This window comes from Vigna umbellata, chromosome 9, assembly GCF_029865625.1.
Source record: "Vigna umbellata cultivar VRB3 chromosome 9, Vumbellata_1.0, whole genome shotgun sequence".
Lineage (NCBI taxonomy): Eukaryota > Viridiplantae > Streptophyta > Magnoliopsida > Fabales > Fabaceae > Vigna > Vigna umbellata.
This window is the reverse complement of record NC_142173.1, coordinates 52171120-52192369: the sequence shown is the minus strand read 5'-3', so window position 1 is coordinate 52192369 and position 21250 is coordinate 52171120. Positions and strand designations below refer to the sequence as shown.

Below are 21250 nucleotides of genomic sequence, written 5' to 3'. Positions count from 1 at the left end.
CATTCCTGGCACAGCTTGCTCCTCCAACTCATGAGGGGTCTCCCCACCCTCCTTGGACTCACATCACATCACCAACCACCCTCTCCCACCACTGGAACACCTGCACCAGCCTCAGACAGGTGCATATTAGCCTAAAAGTCAGTTTTTTTCCCAATGGTGACCCCTGTTCATCTGACTGAGTACCTGTGTTGGACTTTCTGTACAAATTCCCATTTTCTCTCGGGTAATCGTTTACAGGGGTGCTGTAAACGATTACCAGACCCTTTTTTCAGCACTCTCACTCATTCCTTGCACAGGTTGCTCCTCCAACTCATGAGGGGTCTCCCCACACTCCTTGGCCTCACATCACATCACCATCCACCCTCTCCCACCACTAAAACACCTACACAAGCCTCACACAAGTGCAGAAGTGCCTAAAAGTCAGTTTTTTTTCGAATCGTGACCCCTGTTCATCTGACTGAGTACATGTGTTATACTTTATGTACAAATTGGCTTTTTCTCTCGAGTAATCGTTTACAGGGGTGTTGTAAACGATTACCAGAGCCTTTTTTGAACACTCTCACTCATTCCTTGCACAGCTTGCTCCTCCAACTCATGAGGGGTCTCCCCACCCTCCTTGGACTCATATCACATCACCAGCCACCCTCTCCCACCACTGGAACACCTGCACCAGCCTCAGACAGGTGCAGATTAGCATAAAAGTCAGTTTTTTTCCCAATGGTGACCCCTGTTCATCTGACTGAGTACCTGTGTTGGACTTTCTGTACAAATTCCCATTTTCTCTCGGGTAATCGTTTACAGGGGTGCTGTAAACGATTACCAGACCCTTTTTTCAGCACTCTCACTCATTCCTTGCACAGCTTGCTCCTCCAACTCATGAGGGGTCTCCCCACCCTCCTTGGACTCACATCACATCACCAGCCACCCTCTCCCACCACTGGAACACCTGCACATGCCTCAGACAGGTGCAGAAGTGCCTAAAAGTCGCTTGTATTTCCAATAGTGACCCCTGTTCATCTGACTGAGTACCTGTGTTGGACTTTCTGTACAAATTTGCAATTCATCTCGGGTAATCGTTTACAGGGGTGCTGTAAACGATTACCAGAGCCTTTTTTCAGCACTCTCACTCATTCCTTGCACTACTTGGTCCCCCTACTCATCACGGGTCACTCCACGCTTCTTGCGTTCACATCAATGACCAACACCCATCTCCCCACTCAGAAGTTGATCAAATCCTTCCCATTAATTACCATTAATTTTAGTGAAATTGGTCTCGTACTTTTCAAATTTTTATTATAATGCTGCGTTCATTTTTCAATCCCTAATTTTGTCATTATAACAAACACAAACGCAAAGTAAAAACAATTCATTTCGAAATCCAACCACTAATCTTATTACAAACACATATTGTACATTGTCAAATAACATTAGGTACATTTTTGAACAGCTTATGCATGTCAAAATTGTCAAATAACATTAGGTACATATTTGAACATCTTATACATGTCAAAATTTGATAATTTCTTAGCAATCCTAGACAATGCCGTATAGTTGTAGGGCTTCCATTCTTCTAATGTTGTCGTTGTCCAGGATCCAGTCACACACATATTTCTTTCTAATCCCAAGCAGCTCCTCCTGAAACCAACATTTTCCACATTAGAAACCAGGACATACAAGAATATTATCAAACACACAGTTCCAACTTACAGTTGTATATTCAGGCATGCTTTTCCCGTTGTATTTTTCATCTCCATCCCATATTTCCATTGCTTTCAACATTATTACTCCACAGTCATGTCTGAAATAATATACCGACAACATCAGATTACTTTTGCCCATATACATCACAATATAATCCGGCAGTACAGTTGAAGAAACTTACAAGTTTGGTTGGGATGGGATATTTGCTTGTTTAACTGTCAAAGGACCAATACTACCTTCCGGTGTATTCATCAGGATGCAAAAAAACCGTGCCATATTTTCAGCCTACCAGTTAACAAATACAATAAATAGTTAAACAATACAGGGTTATGTCATAATCACACGGTAATCAATAATGAAAGATGTCGAATCTTACAACGGCTGTGTCTATCCTTTTGCGGTCTCTAATCCCTTTCCCCAATGAATCAATCACAAAAATCTCCATTGACCTCAATTTCACTGAATAACACCACCAATGATCATCGTGGACAAATGGCAGAAACAACTACAAAAAATTTAAACAATTTCAGTAACACATTTACAAGCAAAAGTCGACAAAATTTGCAAATTCAAGGTTACTCACAAAGTCCGCTGTGGGTAATTCTTCAAGTCGAAAATGATCGGAACGCAAATAACTGTTATAGTTATGAAGCGTGAATACATGGCGATTCTGTGGACGTCTCCTATAATCTGTAAGAATATGGTGCTGTGGACAATTTCAAAATCATCAATAAAAAATCGATCAAAAATACTTTCTTCAATCATAAATATGATACAATATCAAATTCTATTTACCGAGTATAACGGACTAAAATGAATCCTCTTAACAACACCGCACAACCTTTTCTCAAAGTACATAAAGATCGTAGAAGCAAACAACACCACCTACACAATAAAAAAATTTCACATTACTAACATAGACTAAAACATGAAACACAACCAAATGTGACAATACTAACCATGTTATCAACGTATTTCATTGGGGCCAAAGTATAAATTGAAGTCGTGCTCAAGCTTTGGCCAATTATTTCGCTTACAACTCTAAACATACAAATATTAGTCAATCACAAACAATACATATTCCTCAACCACAACTACAATTCATACCATATACCTGTGTACGTAAATCTCTCTGATGCTGACTGCTGTATACAATTGGTTTACATCAACACTAGTGCTTGGATCACCAACAAAACTCCGCAATGGGGGTATAGCCAATGGCACGACCTCCCGTTCTTCTTCATCAGCATCATCATTTATTTCAATAAAATTAATGTTACCAACAGTTTCATCATCCCCTCTTACTTCAGCATGTGCACCTAGGGGGTCATCAACTTCATTTCCATCACCTTCTTCTTCTCCCCCAACTTCAGCATTCTCCTCACCTCCAACTCCATGTCCATCACCTTCTTCTTCTCCCCCAACTTCAGCATTCTCCTCACCTCCAACTCCATGTCCTTCATCAACTCCACCCCCAACCTCTTCATCAGTGGCACATGCATCTTCTTCATGAAAGATTGGAGTTTGATAAATTTCAAATAGCTCCCTAGTCAGAACTCCAATCTTGGCATTCAATGCTCTGATATGTTCGTTATTTTTCCTCAATCTCTCCTCCGCACCTGCTTCCCATGCCCCGTCATCAGAGCTTTCGTCTTCATCGTCGTCTTTGTCAACCTTGGATCCTTCACCCAAGGATCCTTCACTCATTCCTCCGTCATCCATGTTGAAAGCTGCACGGATTTCCGGCCTATGACGATCTTCATTTCGTATATACCACTCCATATTTAACTGCACCAATAGCACACAACAAATTCAGACAAAATAGACAATCCATTTTAACATACAAAATAACGAAAAACAAAACACTTACATCTCCAGTCATAAAAATATTTTCAATTTTTTCGGTCCTTGATTTAAACGGGAACCATCTCATTATGCGCGGGAAAAACCGGTGCGAAGGATGACCATGCAAAAAAAGTCTCTCAACCGCCCAAGCCTAAAATATCATAAAATTATTTCATCAAACATAATTCACAATGTTCTGCACTACATCAAAATAGTGAACTACATATCATATTACCTGCAACACTGCCACATTGCCACTGAGAGTGACTGACTGGGGGATACCTGCTCCCATAATTTTCTTCTTACATTTATTTAAATTCTCTACAATGTGTTTATGTACACCGGTGCACCAATCATATAGACACAAACGGTCTAAGTCATCTAACACTCCAAAAGGCATGTTACAAACATGCCTTGATTTCCTAGGGAAATAGAAAACAACCAAACAAACTAATATATATAACCTACACACTACATCGACTTCAATGTTTTTATCATCAACAATGACATTAAACATGTCTGTCAAGTCCTTCAAACTGATGGTTTTTGATTTGAACATTTCACCAACCAATCCACCAACTACTTCATCAAAGGGAATCTCTAAACCACCTATTTCTAAACCTAAGCTCATCAACACATCAACAACTCTAAAGGGCACCAACTTTTGACTAACTCTAAAACTGTTATCATTTCCAACCCACCTGCTAACCATAACCTTCAATAATTTTAAATTCACCTCCACAGGGTTATTAATATTCAAACACCACATAAATGGTGTCATCCTAATCCGATCCACATGACACTGTCGGAGTAAACGATTCATTTCAATAATGATCGATGAATCCATCGAGATAAGAAGTCGCCACTACAAAAAAAATCATAAAAATTTATTACTAACTACAATCCGTAAGATAATTAAATAATATATAAACAAAAAATTTAATTTTTTTCTTACACTTGCTTTTTTCCCTTCCATTGCAACGGCCCTAAGAAGACAACATTCCACACTCAGTTATATCATTCAACTTAATGAAAACCAAAAACACAGAGTAAAACACAATGTCAGGGCTCGCCCATTTTTACTTACACCAAAATGTAAGGGTTTCTCTTTGGACGACAGACCCACACAAAGGATGGAAGGGTTGAACGTTGTGGGTAGGGTAAAGATGGAACACACAGCCACAGAGATCCTCCAAGGTTTCAACGCACGTTTTGAAGAAGGAGGAGAGAACGAAACCGAGGATGGAAGCTTCGAAGACGGAAAGAGAACGAAGGCTTGAACGAACGAGAAGACGGACGACACAGCGAGAGAGAAGACGGACGAGAGAGAAGGCTTGAACGAAGGAGAAGAAGCAAGGCTTGAACGAACGTCTTTCGCACCCTAAACCGCCAAACCCAAATCTTAAAAATTTAATCTAGAAAACCCAAAATACCCCTCGCCCCGGTTCCCTTTCTCTGGTTTATTTTCAATTCACTGAGCCAATGCACAGCTGCCACGTGACTGTTGTCAAAACTGTGTCAAACTTTTGTTGTCCAAATAACATTTTCCTTTCAAACCCCTCAAATGAATTGTGCCTAAACAAAATCCTACGGCCCTTCAATTTCCACCTCATTTTCAATTTTTTTAAACATTATCCACATGGACCAATAGAAACACGACACGTGACCCATACCAAAATGTTGTTAAAATATATTTTCAAAGTATCATTATCTATTTAAAATTAGCTCTTTGCTTGTGTGACGTCAAATGTGTGACTGAAAAGCTTTTTGTGTTCACAAAACATGGTTTGTCTTGACGTCAATTCGATTTCAATTCTATAAATTTACTGTCTTCTTGCCTCTAAACCTTGTTTCTTTTATCTTTTAATTTCTGCATCTTTCAATGATATGCTCTATTTTCACAATCTTGATTTTTGTTTTATAGTAGTTTCAAAGCGCTTTGCCTTGTTCATTCTTTCTGTGTTCACTGTTAATTCAGAATTAAAGTTTGGTTTTGTCTGGAGATTGAATGAAAATTTGCACTATTTGGTCTCTAATCAAGAACCTATAGGATTCCAAAGTGGGTCTATATTAATCAAGATGTCTTCTTGACAGGTTATGATTCAGTTAACTAAACAAATCAAACATTTAATTCTGAGTTTTGGTATGCTTTGTTGTCTTTTTAAATTCATTGTTAAAGACTTTTAATTTCTGAGTATTTTTCTTTAAATTATGCTTTATAAGTCGATCTTGTTGTTCCATGATTAGGGTAACACTTCTGTTAAATTATGCTTTATAAGTCGATCTTGTTGTTCTATCTTGATTACTTCAGCATCTGCATGGCATTCATATATAGCATTCGTTGATTTAAATTTCTACACTGCATATCATCATTCATAAATCTCAGTTTTACTGCATGCGAACTAATACCCAATTGGGGATTTTAGATTCTTTCATTCTCTGCATAAAAAAGAAATTCATTAGAATCATCTCATAGTGCATACAACAAGTTGGAATCATTTGCATAATAGCTTTTTCCATTTAATCTGTAGAAGCTCTAATGCCTTAGAGTCCACCAATCATTTTGGGAAAAACTGAAATCTTCTTTTGTTGATTTTGAATCGGTAATTTTACGAAGAGAAAAACAAGGTTATACAAGAAACAAATCCCCTTTAATGGAATCTCATGAAATAAATCTCCGAAGACTATATAAGGAGAAAATCTACCAAATAAATTCCTATCTCAATCCCTTAATTTTACGAATTTCTTACAATCAAATCCATATTTACTGTACAGTAAATGTACAATACTGGAGCTTGCGCAAGGTACGAAATGCCTACAAGGGAAAGACATCGGTCTGTCGCTAGACACGCTATTAATAGTATAAAAGGTGGCCCCCAGACTAAATAGTAAGTATTAGACTAATTCATTAATTTAAAATATAAGAGAAGATAACTTCTACTATACTTAAATCATCGATTTAAAGTGCTAAAAGGGAAATTAAGCCCAAATTATATAGGATGAAGTTAATGCTAAATTAAGCCATGGGAAGATTGTTTTTGCCGAAAACAGATTTTGTATTTAACAATTACCACAAGTTCACTAATTACTAAACTCAGTACATCTATATATTGTTCAAATTAATGCCAACAAACACTTCAGACATTTTATTTCGTACTCCAACATAATGGCAAAAACATGAACGTAATTTCGTATTTTATTATGAAATCGTTGCAAATAAATTAGAGATCGAAGTAACTCAACACAATTTAAAAAGCAAATCTAAAAAAGTAGAGTATGTGTAAAGATTCTCTGATCCTTGTCTTAATCAGAGATACAGATGCGCAAGACAAACGCTAAAATAGTTTCCACTGGGGAAAATCAACGTGTATATACACATTTTAATAGGAACACATTATGTTCAAACAGTAAATAAAATAAAATTGGGGCCAAAATAGGAACCATTCCATTCCAATACACATTATTCCATCTATATACATGTACAGGCTGGGTTGTTGCCTAATGCCAAGGTACAGTGAAGGGCACAAAAACCCTGAGCACAGCCCAACTATTTAGCTATCTGAATGTGTTGAATTATCAGTATTAGCTCCTTATTCCTCTGTCGGTCAGAGCTGATTGCGGTTAGTCTCGGTCAGGTCTAGGCTAATTCAACCTGAGACTCGCAGTTGAATAGTAAATTCCACCACATCATCATGGTTGCTTATATTTTAGCTCGCGGTAGATGATTCTTTAGATTTCTCTGTTACTGTGTCCTTGTCTGAGTTGCTTGTCTCACCAGTCTGTGTTTGACTAGTTTGTGTCTGAGTAGTATGTGTTTGACTAGTTTGTGTCTGAGTAGTCTGTGTCTGACTAGTTTGTGTCTGAGTAGTCTGTGTCTGACTAGTTTGTGTCTGAGTAATCTGTGTCTGAGTAATCTGTGTCTGAGTAGTTTGTGCTTGACTTGATGAGACTTGAGAATCGGATGCAATTCCAAGAACAACTAGCATAGCCCTAAACACATTCAAAAACTTAGAATCAATGTTGTTCAAAAATAAACACACTGGCTACACCCCGTCCCAAAAAGATGCAGTTTTTAAACAAGAATGAAACGAGATCACCATCAATAAGATGTAGAGAAAGGAAAGAAAAAGATAAATTCATGGCAATGTTGTGCCCAGTGAAATTTTGAACCTCGGAAGTTTGGATTGTATATCTGGCTGGCTAGCATGTGCAATCAATGGTGCCTTCAAGGCTGAAATTCTATTTAATGCATTCTCCAATTGTGCTGGAGGCAGCTGCTTGCAAGCATACACCACAAGAAAAAGCATTAGAACAGACATGTCTTAAAATTTCAAAAGCTTTTAAAAAAACCATCTAAACTCAAACTCAAAGAATAAAGAATGCGTACCCAAGAAAAAAACGAGAGGAAATTAAGCTACTGAAATTTTCTATATCAAACTTGTGAAAAATGAAGGAAAAAGACTCACTTAAAACGATAATTAAGTATGAGCAATGTAATTATTTAAAAAAAGATATTAAAAGCAACTGACTTCTACATTTTATTAACCCTCTTCCCAAACCCATCTGGTATATAAAAGTGAGGTCTCGATTAACAGATAAATAAGCTCTACGATTGAATGCCATCTAAAATATTTCTTTAGAATACAGACCATGCAATTCTCTTCACATAAAAAAAATAATTATAATAATCTAACTACTGCAGTCATATTTCCAATTGTAAGACTATCACTAATCTAGCATGCAGAGCTGCCACATGATGGATGATGATATCAGTGGCATAACAGTACCCACGCATCAGAGTTAGTTACGAAACACCACCAAGTGGCAGTAAAGCCGTATTCTGGGGGATTGAGAAGGAGCAAAAGAGTCACAAAACGAAGCAACAAATGGGAGGATTTCCCAACACGAAGATTTCGTGCAAGTGTGCCAACTCTGAAATTCCATTGGACCAGAATTTTATGTAACTAAGCTTGTTTCAAAAGCTCTCGGAATAGCCACAAGAAAACGTACAAAGATCTTATGATTTAATAGAATAAAGTACAATTTGAAGGCAACACCATTAAATTGCGATATTAACAGTTAACCCAAGAAATCAACACCAAAGTTTCTCAGTAGCTATTGTTCCACATATTTCGTGCGGAGCTCCTCCTGTAGGAAACAAATAATTGATAGTTTCATCTTGTTTAAGTTATACGTTCATCATATAGAATAGGTATGTAAGGGCGCAATAATGAACAGAGACGCTGAAAACTAATTCAGAACTGTGCCATAACTTCAAAAATGACAGTAAGGTCCTGATAACAAGAGTAAATATATATAATAATACCTGAAGCAAAACGCTAAATGACTGTGGTTTTGTCAGCTGCACACACTTCAAGAATCCCACCCACAACTTCGGATATTTCCATATCTGCAACAGTTCATTTAGCAATGAGTAAGCACACAGAACAATAAAATAGATTACAAAAAACAAAACAATAATATATGAACCTGCTTTGTCACAAGGCGAGAAAGAATCCCCATGATAAAGTCCACCTACAGTAATTTATACAAGTCAATAACTAGTTCGAATATATCAAATTCAAACCAAACAGATCTCAATGAACAATTGTTAGGTTTCTAGATATAGATGTCCTATCAACAACGGTAGAACGTTTTCAGTTAGAAAATAATCAATTAATCAAAGCTGCCATATTGCGCAACAGTGAAAAGTTAACTGGCAAAGCTTTAATGAATATATATTTGGGGCTTCAAAACGAGTTTAAATGTTGTACTTGAGAAAAATACAAAAAAGTAGAGAATGAATGAGTGAATTTCCCTCTATTGGGATCTCACAATAATAACTTTGAATACATCAAGTACAATAGTGGGGAAAAAGAAGAGAATATGAAAATCTAGAAACTAGGTACAACACAAGGCATACAACAACTTTACAATCAATACAATTTGACACTAAATATTCTAACACACTTCCAAGTTGGAGCATACAAATTGTATGTGCCAAACATACAACAACTTTACAATCAATACAATTTGACACTAAATATTCTAACACACTTCCAAGTTGGAGCATACAAATTGTATGTGCCAAACATGAAACAAATAAATTTTATCCAAGGTCCTCTACAAGATTTCGTTAATACATGTACAAGTTGATCATTTGATCCAACAAACTTAGTGCAGATTTCCTTGGACAACAAATTTCTGAAATAAAATCACAGTCAATTTATGTGTTTAGTTGTCTCATGAAACACTATATTAAAAGCAATGTGGAGAGCAACTTGGTTATCACAATAAATCTTCATTGGCTGAATCTCAAAAAATCTAGTTCTTGAAGGAATTGTTTTACCTACATAAGTGCACAAGGGAGGGATGACATTCCTTAGCAAGCTACTCTAGATCCATTGGCTAGGACTATGATATGATGTGTTTTGGGAAAGGAAAGATAAGAGAACAAAAGGATATTACCAGAATTATGAACAAATGCACCTGAGTCAATTATTCATGGATTTTGACTCTCCATAGATTATGAAATTCAAGTTGTTGGGAAAATTAAAAATAACAACAAATCATAAGACAACAGTGAATGGTGGTGACGGCTGGAGGCAGAGAGTAGCTGTGAGCAGCAACATAAGTGCATGCAGCAGTGAGACTGAAGGAGATGAATACGGTGAATGCAGTCAGTGAGACAGTGAATGCAATCGTCCATATATTAAAGTACGTTAAAGGATCTCCCGGAAAAGGATTGTTTTATATGATTCCAATAACCATACAAAAGGTTTTTGCTATTTAGATGTTGATTGGGCAAGATCTCTGTTAGGATATTTATCCTAATTTATCATGATTATATTATGTCAAAGGTTACCCTATTTATCATGATTATATTGTGTCTAGGATTATCCTATTTATCATGATTATATTGTGTCTAAGGTTACTGTATTTATCATGTACAAACTTTTGTATCAATTTATTCTTATAAATAGAAGATCATGAGAGGGATCAATTAAGCCCTCTAGAATTATTTTACAGTTTAATTCTCAAGTATCTCTTTCTGATAGAAGATCTACCTTGGGTATTGTGTCTCCATTGGTGATAACTTGATTTCTTGAAAGCAAGAAACGTGTTGTGGCAAGATCTAGTGCAGATACAAAATATAGAGCTATGGCCTCAACCACTTGTGAACTTGCCTATCTTAAACAATTGCTTAGAGAGTTACAATTTGGAAATGTCACTCAAATGACACTTATATGTGACAATTACGCAACTCTTCATATCAGTTTTAATCATATCTTTCATGAAATGTCTAAACACATTAAGATTGACTATCATTTCATTTGAGAAAAGATTGTATATGAAGACATCAAGACTGAGTTCGTTAACTCTAATGATCAGTTAGCACATATTTTCACTAAGTCTTTTAGGAAACTGAGAATTGTTTGAGGGGAAATGGTGATAGGCTCGTTAAACTCGCCTGAAATCGCGAGTTGGGTTCCGATTTTGCGAGTTTGAGAAGAAAATTTTTAGGACTCACCAAATTAGGTTTTAGAGCTTTCGTTGAACCGATTCACTCACTGCTTTCGTTCTCATTGTTCATCTCCTTTCTCGCACTCTTGTTGTCAATCTCATCGTTCGATCTCGCCTTTGTCGCATCGCCTTCGTCGTCGTTAGTCAATCTCGCCCTCCGTCACGCCTTCCTTGTCGTCATTCGATCTCGCCTTCGTTCGTGCCGATTCGTGCCGTTCGTGCCATCGCAGTCGATCGGGTTGCCGACGTTCTGGCCGTCAATCTCGTCTTCGAAGGGTTGCATAAGTGTAAACCCTCTGCCACTTGATGTTTAAATTGATTTCATGTTTTATTACCAAAGCATTTACGGCACAATATTTAATGGTTTTCATTTTATAGCACCGTACTATTCATTTTATTTTTAATAAAATTATGCACACTGGACTGTTGAACAACCTTGCTGAGACAATATTTTAAGCTGTTTGGCATTTTATCTTCTATGTTTGTAGTGAAAAAGTTTATCTTGTTATGCCTGGAAACCTATCAAACTAGGTAGAAGTTAATCCAAGTGCATTTTCAACAATTAAAAGTAAAAGTAAAAATATTCCAGAAAAATGATGATAGAGATAATGATGTCATTATTAGAGGATTAGATATAGAGACTTTTTAATATATCAATTTATGTTTCACAATAACAATATTTCTATGAAAAAGATTTTTATGAATTTATATTTTTTTCATGTAAAGTAAACTCTTACGAGTTTACGGTTCGAGTTTGTTGGACTGTCACGAGTTTACATAAACTCTCGATTTTGACAACCTTGGTTTTAACAATGTTAGGATATTTATGATATTTTATCATCATTATAGTGTGCCAAGGGTTACCCTATTTATCATGATTATATTGTGTCTAGGATTACCCTATTTATCATGATTATATTGTGTCTAGGGTTACCCTATTTATCATGTACTTGTGTATCAATTTATTCTTATAAATAGAAGATTGTGAGAGGGATCAATCAAGCCCTCAAGAATTATTTCTTTTCAATCTTAAGTTGGTATCAGAGCGGGTCGATCCCGCTCTGGTTTCTGTCTCGTAATATATATATGTTCGGCGCCACAGTTCTTCGTCGCCCGCCACTGCCCGCCGCCGGCCACCGTCTTCCGTCGCCGGCCACCGTCGCCGCCGGCCATCGTCGTCCGTCGCCCGCCGCCGGCCACCGCCCGCCGTTGCCGGCCACTGTCGTCCATCACTGTCACAGTTTCCTTCGTCTAAACCCTTAGGGTTTTCTTGTTCCTTGCTAGTACTATTTGTCTTTTTCAAAAATGGCGTCTGACAGTACTCTTTCCTTCTCTGGAAGTCCATTAATTACCTCCGAGAAGCTAAATGGAAAAAATTATCTATCATGGTCTGCTGCCGTTGAAATGTGGTTACTTGGCCAAGGGCATTATGACCACCTTGAGCGAGATGGAAGCCATGTGCCTACTGAAAAAGCTGATCAGTGGAAACAAGCAGATTTCCAGTTGTGTGCCTTGTTATGGCAATCAGTGGAACCCAAACTTTTTGTATCTTTGAGGGCTTTCAAAACTTGTCACTCCTTTTGGAAGAAAGCCCAAAGCATTTATGCCAACGATATTCAACGTCTCTATGACACTACGAACAAGCTTGCATCTCTTAAAATGGCAAACCATGATATGGTGTCCTTCATGGCTGAAGCCTAATCTGCTGTTGAAGAACTTAGGATGTTTTTGGAAGTAGATCCACTAGAGGATATAAAAAAGAAACTAGACAAATTTTACATGGTGTTGATCCTTCGTGCCCTACATCCCGATTTTGATCATCTCAGAGATCAAATTCTAACTAGTCATGAGGTCCCCTCTATGGAAACATTGACCACTCGCCTTCTGCGTGTCCCGGTATCTCAAACTCAAGAAACGCATGAACTAGTGGAACCATCTGTCATGGTTGCCACACGAGGAAGAGGAGGACGTGGCACTAGAGGAGGAGGACGAGGAGGTCGGGGACGTACTCAATGCACATATTGTAAAAGAATGGGTCATACTCAAGAGAATTGCTACTCCTTACATAGTTTCCCTTCCAAAACCGCCAATATTTCGAAGACTGAAACTTCCACTTCGAAAACTGAAACCTCCACTTCTATGTTTTCTGAGGAAGAATATCAAGAGTATTTAAGGTTAAAGTCTAACAGCTTGGCACAACTATCTCAATCTCCCAATACATCAACTGCCTGCGTTTCTCAATCTATGGAATGTCAAAATTCATGGGTAATTGACTCAGGTGCTTCTGATCACATTTCTGGTAATACCTCTTTGTTCTCATCTATTTCCTTTCGAGAAAAACCTCATTTCATAACCCTTGCAAATGGATCTAAAACTTCTTCCAAAGGAGTCGGTCATGTTTCTTTGTCTCCCTCCCTCAATCTCAACTCAGTCCTTTTTGTCCTTAATTGTCCTTTTAATTTAATTTCCTTAAGCCAGTTGACTAAAATGTTAAATTGTTCAATAACCTTTGATCATAAATCTTTCGTTATACAGGAGCGTGGTTCGGGGAGACAGATTGGAGAAGGATATGAAGCTGGCGGATTATACCATTTTGGATCTCGTCCAAGGGTGTCGTGTGTTGCTGCTCCTAATCCTAAAGTGCTACATGATCGACTTGGCCATCCTCATTTGTCCAAATTAAAAAAGATGTGTCCTGAACTTAGTGGTCTCCAAACCTTAGAATGTGAGTCATGTCAATTAGGAAAGCATGTTAAAACTTCTTCCAAAGGAGTCGGTCATGTTTCTTTGTCTCCCTCCCTCAATCTCAACTCAGTCCTTTTTGTTCCTAATTGTCCTTTTAATTTAATTTCCTTAAGCCAGTTGACTAAAATGTTAAATTGTTCAATAACCTTTGATCATAAATCTTTTGTTATATAGGAGCGTGGTTCGGGGAGACAGATTGGAGAAGGATATGAAGCTGGCGGATTATACCATTTTGGATCTCGTCCAAGGGTGTCGTGTGTTGCTGCTCCTAATCCTAAAGTGCTACATGATCGACTTGGCCATCCTCATTTGTCCAAATTAAAAAAGATGTGTCCTGAACTTAGTGGTCTCCAAACCTTAGAATGTGAGTCATGTCAATTAGGAAAGCATGTTAGATCTTCCTTTCCTAAAAGGTCTCAATCAATATGTAATTCTCGTTTTTCCATCATCCATTCTGATATATGGGGACCTAGTCGTATCTCCTCCTTTGGTTTTAGATATTTTGTTACCTTTATTGATGAATATTCAAGATGTACTTGGGTTTATCTTATGAAAAATCGTTTTGAATTGTTAGCTATCTTTACATCCTTTTTGAATGAAATCAAGAATCAAATTGGTCAAGTAATAAAAATATTAAGAAGTGATAATGCAAAAGAGTATTTCTCATCCTCCTTTTCTGCCATCTTGAGTTCTCATGATATCTTACATCAGTCTATTTGTCCTCATACACCACAGCAAAATGGTATAGCAGAACGAAAAAATAGACACTTGGTTGAAACTGCTCGTACCCTTTTGCTTGGTGCCCATATTCCTGTCCATCACTAGGGGATGCCATTTTAACTGCATGTTATCTTATTAATAGGATGCCCTCCTTCTCTCTTGATAATAAAGTCTCTTTCTCCATTTTGTTTCCTAATGATCCTCTCTTTCATACATCTCCCCGAGTGTTTGGCTGTGTATGTTTTGTTCATGACATGTCTCCAGGTCTAGACAAACTCTCCGCTCGCGCTCTCAAATGTGTCTTCTTAGGCTATTCTCGACTTCAAAAAGGATATCGGTGTTACTCTCCTGAAACTAAGAAGTATTACATGTCTGCCAATGACACATTCTTTGAACAAACTCCTTTCTATCCTCCAGCAGGTCCTTCCTATTCCAATGGCTGAGTCAAATAGCTCCACTGTCTCTGTCATTCCAAGTTTTGATCACAATCCTTCTACACTTGTTTCTTCACATATTGAGATCATCCCACACAGGGCCCAATGGATAGTCCACCTCCCCAAGACAATGGTGAATCTCCTACTTCAGATTCTTCTCCCTCGTCACCTGCTCCCACGCCTCCTGGTGCAAATGATTTAGCATGGCCTATTGCCCTCAGAAAAGGTACTCGTTCCACTCGGAACCCTCATTCCATTTATAATTTTCTAAGCTATCATCGATTGTCGCCCTCCTATTTTTCTCTTTTATCCTCAGTGTCCTCTGTTGTTATACCCAAGAATGTGAAAGAAGCACTTGATCATCCTGGATGGCGACAAGCTATGATTGCAGAAATGCAGGCTCTTGACCACAGTAATACTTGGGAGTTGGTGCCCCTTCCCCCAGGAAAAAAGGCGATTGGTTGTCGATGGGTGTATGCAGTTAAAGTTGGCCCTGATGGTGAAATTGATCGGCTCAAAGCTCGACTTGTTGCAAAAGGTTACACTCAGGTTTATGGTCTTGATTATTGTGACACTTTCTCTCCTGTAGCCAAGATGACTACTATTCGTCTCTTCTTTGCCATGGCAGCAATTCGTCACTGGCCACTTCATCAATTGGATATCAAGAATGCCTTCCTACATGGTGATCTTGAGGAAGAAGTTTATATGGAGCAACCTCCTGGGTTTGTTGCTCAGGGGGAGTCTGGTATGGTATGCAAATTGCATCGATCTCTATATGGCCTCAAGCAATCCCCACGTGCTTGGTTTGGAAAGTTTAGCTCCATTGTTCAAAAATTTGGGCTAAAACGCAGTGAAGCAGACCATTCAGTTTTTTATTGTCATTCTTCTCTCGGAAAATGTGTTTACTTAATAGTATATGTTGATGATATTGTCATTACAGGAAATGATGTTGTTGGAATATCTCAACTAAAAGAGTACTTGTGTAGACATTTTCAAACCAAGGATCTTGGAAGTCTCAAATACTTCTTAGGCATTGAAGTAGCGCAATCAAAAGATGGAGTTGTAATCTCCCAAAGGAAGTATGCTCTTGATATATTACAAGAAACAGGCATGATTGATTGTAGACCGGTAGACAGTCCCATGGACCCAAACCAGAAATTAAGGACAGAAGAAGGTGAATTATTCTCCGATCCAGAGAGGTATAGGAGGCTAGTTGGCAAATTGATTTATCTCACTATTACAAGGCCAGATCTATCCTTTGCAGTTGGAGTGGTTAGTCAGTTCATGCAGGCTCCATGTGTTGACCATTGGAATGCTCTCATTCGCATTCTAAGATATGTAAAGAAGGCTCCCGGGCAAGGATTGTTATATGAAGATAAAGGAAGCATTCATGTCTCTGGGTATTGTGATGCAGATTGGGCAGGGTCACATATTGATAGACGGTCTACAACAGGATATTGTGTTTTTCTGGGAAGAAACATTATTTCATGGAAAAGTAAGAAACAGAATGTAGTAGCCCGATCAATCGCGGAAGCCGAGTATAGGGCAATGGCATCATTAACATGTGAACTTATATGGGTGAAACAATTCCTTCAAGAGGTTAAATTTTGTGACATCCATACTATGAAGATGTATTGCGACAATCAAGCTGCTCTCCACATTGCATCAAATCCAGTGTTTCACGAGAGGACTAAACATATAGAAATTGATTGTCATTTTGTTCGTGAAAAGTTGTTGACCAAAGAAATATGTACTGAGTTTATTGGGTCAAACGATCAACTCGCAGATGTATTGACCAAATCATTAAGGGGTCCTCGGATTGAGTTTATTTGTTCCAAGCTTGGTACATACAATTTGTATGCTCCAGCTTGAGGGGGAGTGTTAGGATATTTATCCTATTTTATCATCATTATAGTGTGTCAAGGGTTACCCTATTTATCATGATTATATTGTGTCTAGGATTACCCTATTTATCATGATTATATTGTGTCTAGGGTTACCCTATTTATCATGTACTTGTGTATCAATTTATTCTTATAAATAAAAGATTGTGAGAGGGATCAATCAAACCCTCAAGAATTATTTCTTTTCAATCTTAAGTAACAATATCTTCTATTTACCATATTTATGTTTTGTTGTCATATATAAATATATAATCTTATGTGTGTTTTAGACATAAGAGAGATTAATCTTATATCTAGTTTTAGTATATTCAACACTAATAGTTGGAAACAATCAACTAACCGTAGAATTCTTTGATTCTAGTCCACAATAAATAATTGAAAACATTATAACATTTCCTGGGAAAGGTTCTTACCAGTGTTGGAAAAGCACCAATTGCTTGTAACACTGTACGCATGAATAGTAAAGGTGGAGGAATCTGCTCAACCTGCATTAAAAATCATTTGCCGTGTGAGATCAACTAACTTGCAAAGGCCCAAACATATAAAACAATTTTCGCATAACACACCAACTGATTCAAAACTCTTGCAATAACTTCCTGCGTAAAAGTTTGTCGCTGCTCAAAACAAGCATTGCATGCATCTGTCACCTGCATATAAAAACACTTAATTGTGAAAAATGTTTCACTTTTTAATAAAACCAAATATCATTGCATACCTACCTTTTTCAAGGGAATTCCATCCCTTTCAGGATCAATTCCATGAATTGCAATTAAAACTTCAGCCGGAGAAAGCACCGGACCAGACTGTGATGATCCCTGGGAAAGAACTCTACAATTAATTAAATAACAAAAATATACTCAACAATTGGGAACTATTTTTTTAATTATAATTAAATGTATAATATCCCACAAGGTTTGGTAATCATGGAAGTTAAAACTTAAACACAAGCTCTAAATTTCATGTGTAGGCTAATCCTAACAAATGAGGCATTGTTTGTTTTAGATAACACTATTTAAAAAATATAGCCATTATAAAAGCATAACAAATAAGGCATTTTATAAAAAACAGTATTTTAAAAACATAACAAATGAGACATTTTATAAAAAACAGTATTTTAAAAATATAGCCATTATTGTGCCTCAAATTGCAATAGTTTTTCTTTATTACTTTAACTGGGAATCCTAGTGGTCTTCCAGCAAAATATCAGGCATCACATTACGCATGCCAAAAAGTTTTGATGAATATTCCAAACTAACTCGTACAATTCACTCCAAGACACAGCCACAAAAAAAAGCTGTTCAGCAATTCAAATCTCAAGCTTCATGACCATTAGACACAAGTGGAAGCACTACAGAGGGTTTTGAAGCAAGATTAGACACAAGATTGACCCAAATGGAAGCAAATTTGGAATCTCGTCTTGCACAACAGGATTCACACAAGACGTGGTTGGAAAAGATTGTGGAAAGATTTGTGACTTAAGGATGTCGGAAAGGTGCTAGTGCAGCAAATTCTATAAATCAAAGAGTCCCTAGTGAAGGTACACAAGAAGAATAAGCAAGTGAAACGTTCTTGGGAAATAAATATAGTGATAAATGGAAGCAGGTTGACATTCCTGTATTTGAAGTAGATGGTATGGGATGGATAGGAAAAGCTGAGCGCTATTTCCGCTTGAGAGGTTCAAGAGAAGAAATTGAAAGTGATTATGGTGGCGACGGAAGGCAAATGCGCTATACTTCAATAGTAGGAAACATGCAACCCAAATCAGTCTTGGATTGTGTTGTAATTAGAGAAAATATTTATAGAATCTTCTTAATTAGAGAAAATATTTACAGAATCTTCCTAATTAGAAAAAATATTTGTAGGATCTTCTAGATTATTTTCAGTATATTGTTTCCTTATATCCCTTTTTTAAAAGATTAGATTACTACAAATAGAGGTAAGGAGAATATAATTGCTATGAATGAAAATAATAAAGCCACTCTCTTTTTCAAGTTATTGGTTTCAAGAATGCTCTCATTCAAAGATTCCAACTGATTTTGATAGGAAACCCTTTTGTATCATTGTTGACTCCGAAGTAGTAGAATAATGAACTAATCACACAGTTTGAAAGATTTGTTGGTGTCGTTAAGGGGTTGGATGAGTAATATTCAATGACATTTTTTTTAATTGGTTGTTGGAAGAGATCATAGCAAAATCCAAATTGTATAAAACATAATCTTTCAAAAATGATGAACAAAGCCCACGCTATTGAAAGGAAGAATATAGCAGAAGTAAAGACAATAGGGATTATAGAGACACACGAAGGGGTAGGAGTTTTCCTATTCAAAAAGGATCAAAGGAATGGATAACAACACCTCCAGGATCAATGGCAGCGATGAATTCAGCACCACCCAGATCATCACAAGAAGCAAATTCTTTTTCTCAATCTGTTACCAGTAAGGGCAGTAATGACATAAAGGCTAACAGTGATGGTCACAATAAAGGCAACTTTAAAAGGTTGACATAGTCAGAGCTTCAAGAAAATATCAAAACGGATGTGAATCATGAATGCAAGAACAAACAACTTAATGCCATGGTATTAATAGAAGGGCATGAGGAAGAAGAAGAGCACAAAAACAGGGGAAGTTACTTTTGAGGAGAAGCAACATGAAACTCAATTATCCTGATATTGTATAGCAGGAATCACAACTAGGAGGAAGTTTCTGTAATCACTAAACATTTTCCACAATTCCACTTTGGGAGAAGGTGCATCTTGATGGGGCGGGTATTGTTCGGTTACAACCTTCTACACGAAGGTCTATGAAGGAAGAAACAAGGGAAAAGAAAAAACACAGCTAATGCTTTTAACTCAAACAGCTGTAAAATCTGTTAGTATTTAAGTTTGTTGTTGTGTTGGGAAGCTTATATATATATACATATATATACATATACATATATACACACACACACACATCTATATATATATATACATATATATATATATATATATATATATATATATATATATATAAAAATGCATTTTCAGGTCTTGGGTGTGATAACTATTAGTTGATTAACGGGAGGTTTCTGGATCCTCAAAGTGTTAGTGGTATATCTGTAAACTTTTGAAACTTCTATACAAACTTTTCAGTTTCCTTGTTTGAGTTTCTAATCCAGTTTCGATAAATGGCTCACACAGTATGAATTCTATTACCAATATACTAACTACCATGCTTGGTTGTAGCTATAAATAAGCTCTACTATAATTATAAAACAAATGATTACCTGTAATATGCGACCAAGTGCTGTTTGGAACTTCTCCAAAGGAAGATTCACAATGTGAGGAAAAATCGGTATTACCTGACAAATGAATTGTTAAAAAATGTCCGCCAAAGGAAAGACAATGTCATTCAAGATATAGGAAGTAGAAGAAAAACAAGTCTTGTTTAAGTGAAATCAATTTTCTTTATTATAATTATAGAAGTAATGAACTGATCCTACATAATCAAGAAACAATTTTATTTATTCTCATATAATACCTTGTTATTAGAGGACATCAAATCTCTTTATTTATTGTATCAATTCCATTTTCACAATATAAATAAAACACTCGTATTATCTTAGAAACACACGTTCCAGCTGAATATTTAATTTTACCTAGAGCCTTGAATTCATTCCTACATAAAATGAGAACAATGAAAAGAGTTTGATGCTAAATTTTGTATTGTTATTAGATCCACTATTCAGATCTCAGTAAAACCCGTCTTTTTGTCCCCGTGTGACATACATACCAATTTGGAGTGAAAATCTTGCCATTTATACCAATGACACATGTTTGTACGGCATGTGCCAAGATCTACACTACCTAGCTCCACAACATTTCGAGGGTCTTGCATTTTCTTATCCTAGGCAGCTTCATGCTGCCTTGCATGATTTTGATGAGCTCCTTCAACCATGTGTATGTGAAGGAATTTGATTACCGCAGTATGTTCTTTATGACCTAGGGCTTTGTATGGCTTGCCACAAGAGTATGTTGCTACCCTAATCAGGTTTTGGGATAACCAGTAAAGCCTACTACGACACCCACATCATTTGCACTCGTTCGCATTCTTCAAAAATGTAAGCGCAGAGCCACAAAAATCATCCATAGGGGAAAACATTGACTTCACATGACAAAGTAATCATTTTGAACACTCCAACATACATAATTCAAAAAATGGTTCAAAATGCAAATATTGTCACCTCAATGGACATTAAATTGATAGATATTAGAAGGTGCATGGGAAACTCCCTCGTTCACACCACTTTTCCCCGATATCAACAGTAGAATCACTTGTTGCCTCTTTCCCCGATATCAACAGTAGAATCACTTGTTGCCTCTACACTACCAATTGATCT

General features: G+C 37.0%; 2 protein-coding genes across 4 annotated transcripts in view; both read right to left on the bottom strand.

The window, feature by feature from the left end:
• Positions 1–1533: 1533 nt before the first annotated feature.
• LOC148193852 (uncharacterized) lies at positions 1534–4393 on the bottom strand. Its single transcript, XM_088099852.1, has 10 exons — positions 3782–4393; positions 3572–3697; positions 2816–3489; positions 2661–2742; positions 2497–2586; positions 2285–2407; positions 2078–2206; positions 1883–1986; positions 1708–1798; positions 1534–1635 (listed from the first exon to the last, which is right to left on the bottom strand). The coding sequence occupies exons 1-10, from the start codon at positions 4391–4393 to the stop codon at positions 1534–1536; spliced, it is 2133 nt and encodes a 710-aa protein (XP_087955978.1).
• Positions 4394–6877: 2484 nt separating this feature from the next.
• ESP4 (HEAT repeat-containing protein) overlaps positions 6878–21250 on the bottom strand; it is a 40512-nt gene continuing 26139 nt past the window's right edge. The window contains exons 20-27 of one of the 3 annotated variants that reach the window (XM_088098583.1): positions 20138–20212; positions 17593–17688; positions 17440–17520; positions 17287–17358; positions 9037–9081; positions 8873–8956; positions 7717–7820; positions 6878–7536 (exon numbers count right to left, since the gene is read on the bottom strand). In XM_088098583.1, the coding sequence (XP_087954709.1) occupies positions 7254–7536; positions 7717–7820; positions 8873–8956; positions 9037–9081; positions 17287–17358; positions 17440–17520; positions 17593–17688; positions 20138–20212 (840 nt within the window). In that variant the 3' untranslated portion in view covers positions 6878–7253. Of the gene's footprint in view, positions 7537–7716; positions 7821–8115; positions 8695–8872; positions 8957–9036; positions 9082–17286; positions 17359–17439; positions 17521–17592; positions 17702–20137; positions 20213–21250 lie in introns of those variants that run through there. The other 2 variants (XM_088098584.1, XR_015782122.1) reach the window with 2 other exon arrangements.

Excerpts from the sequence above, each read along its gene's own strand:
- LOC148193852 (XM_088099852.1), bottom strand. The coding sequence starts at position 4,393 with ATGGATTCATCGATCATTATTGAAATGAATCGTTTACTCCGACAGTGT. Across the intron at positions 3,698-3,781 it reads GCAATGTGGCAGTGTTGCAG|GCTTGGGCGGTTGAGAGACT; the intron begins GTAATATGATAT and ends ATGATATTTTAG. Across the intron at positions 2,743-2,815 it reads AGAGAGATTTACGTACACAG|AGTTGTAAGCGAAATAATTG; the intron begins GTATATGGTATG and ends TTGTATGTTTAG.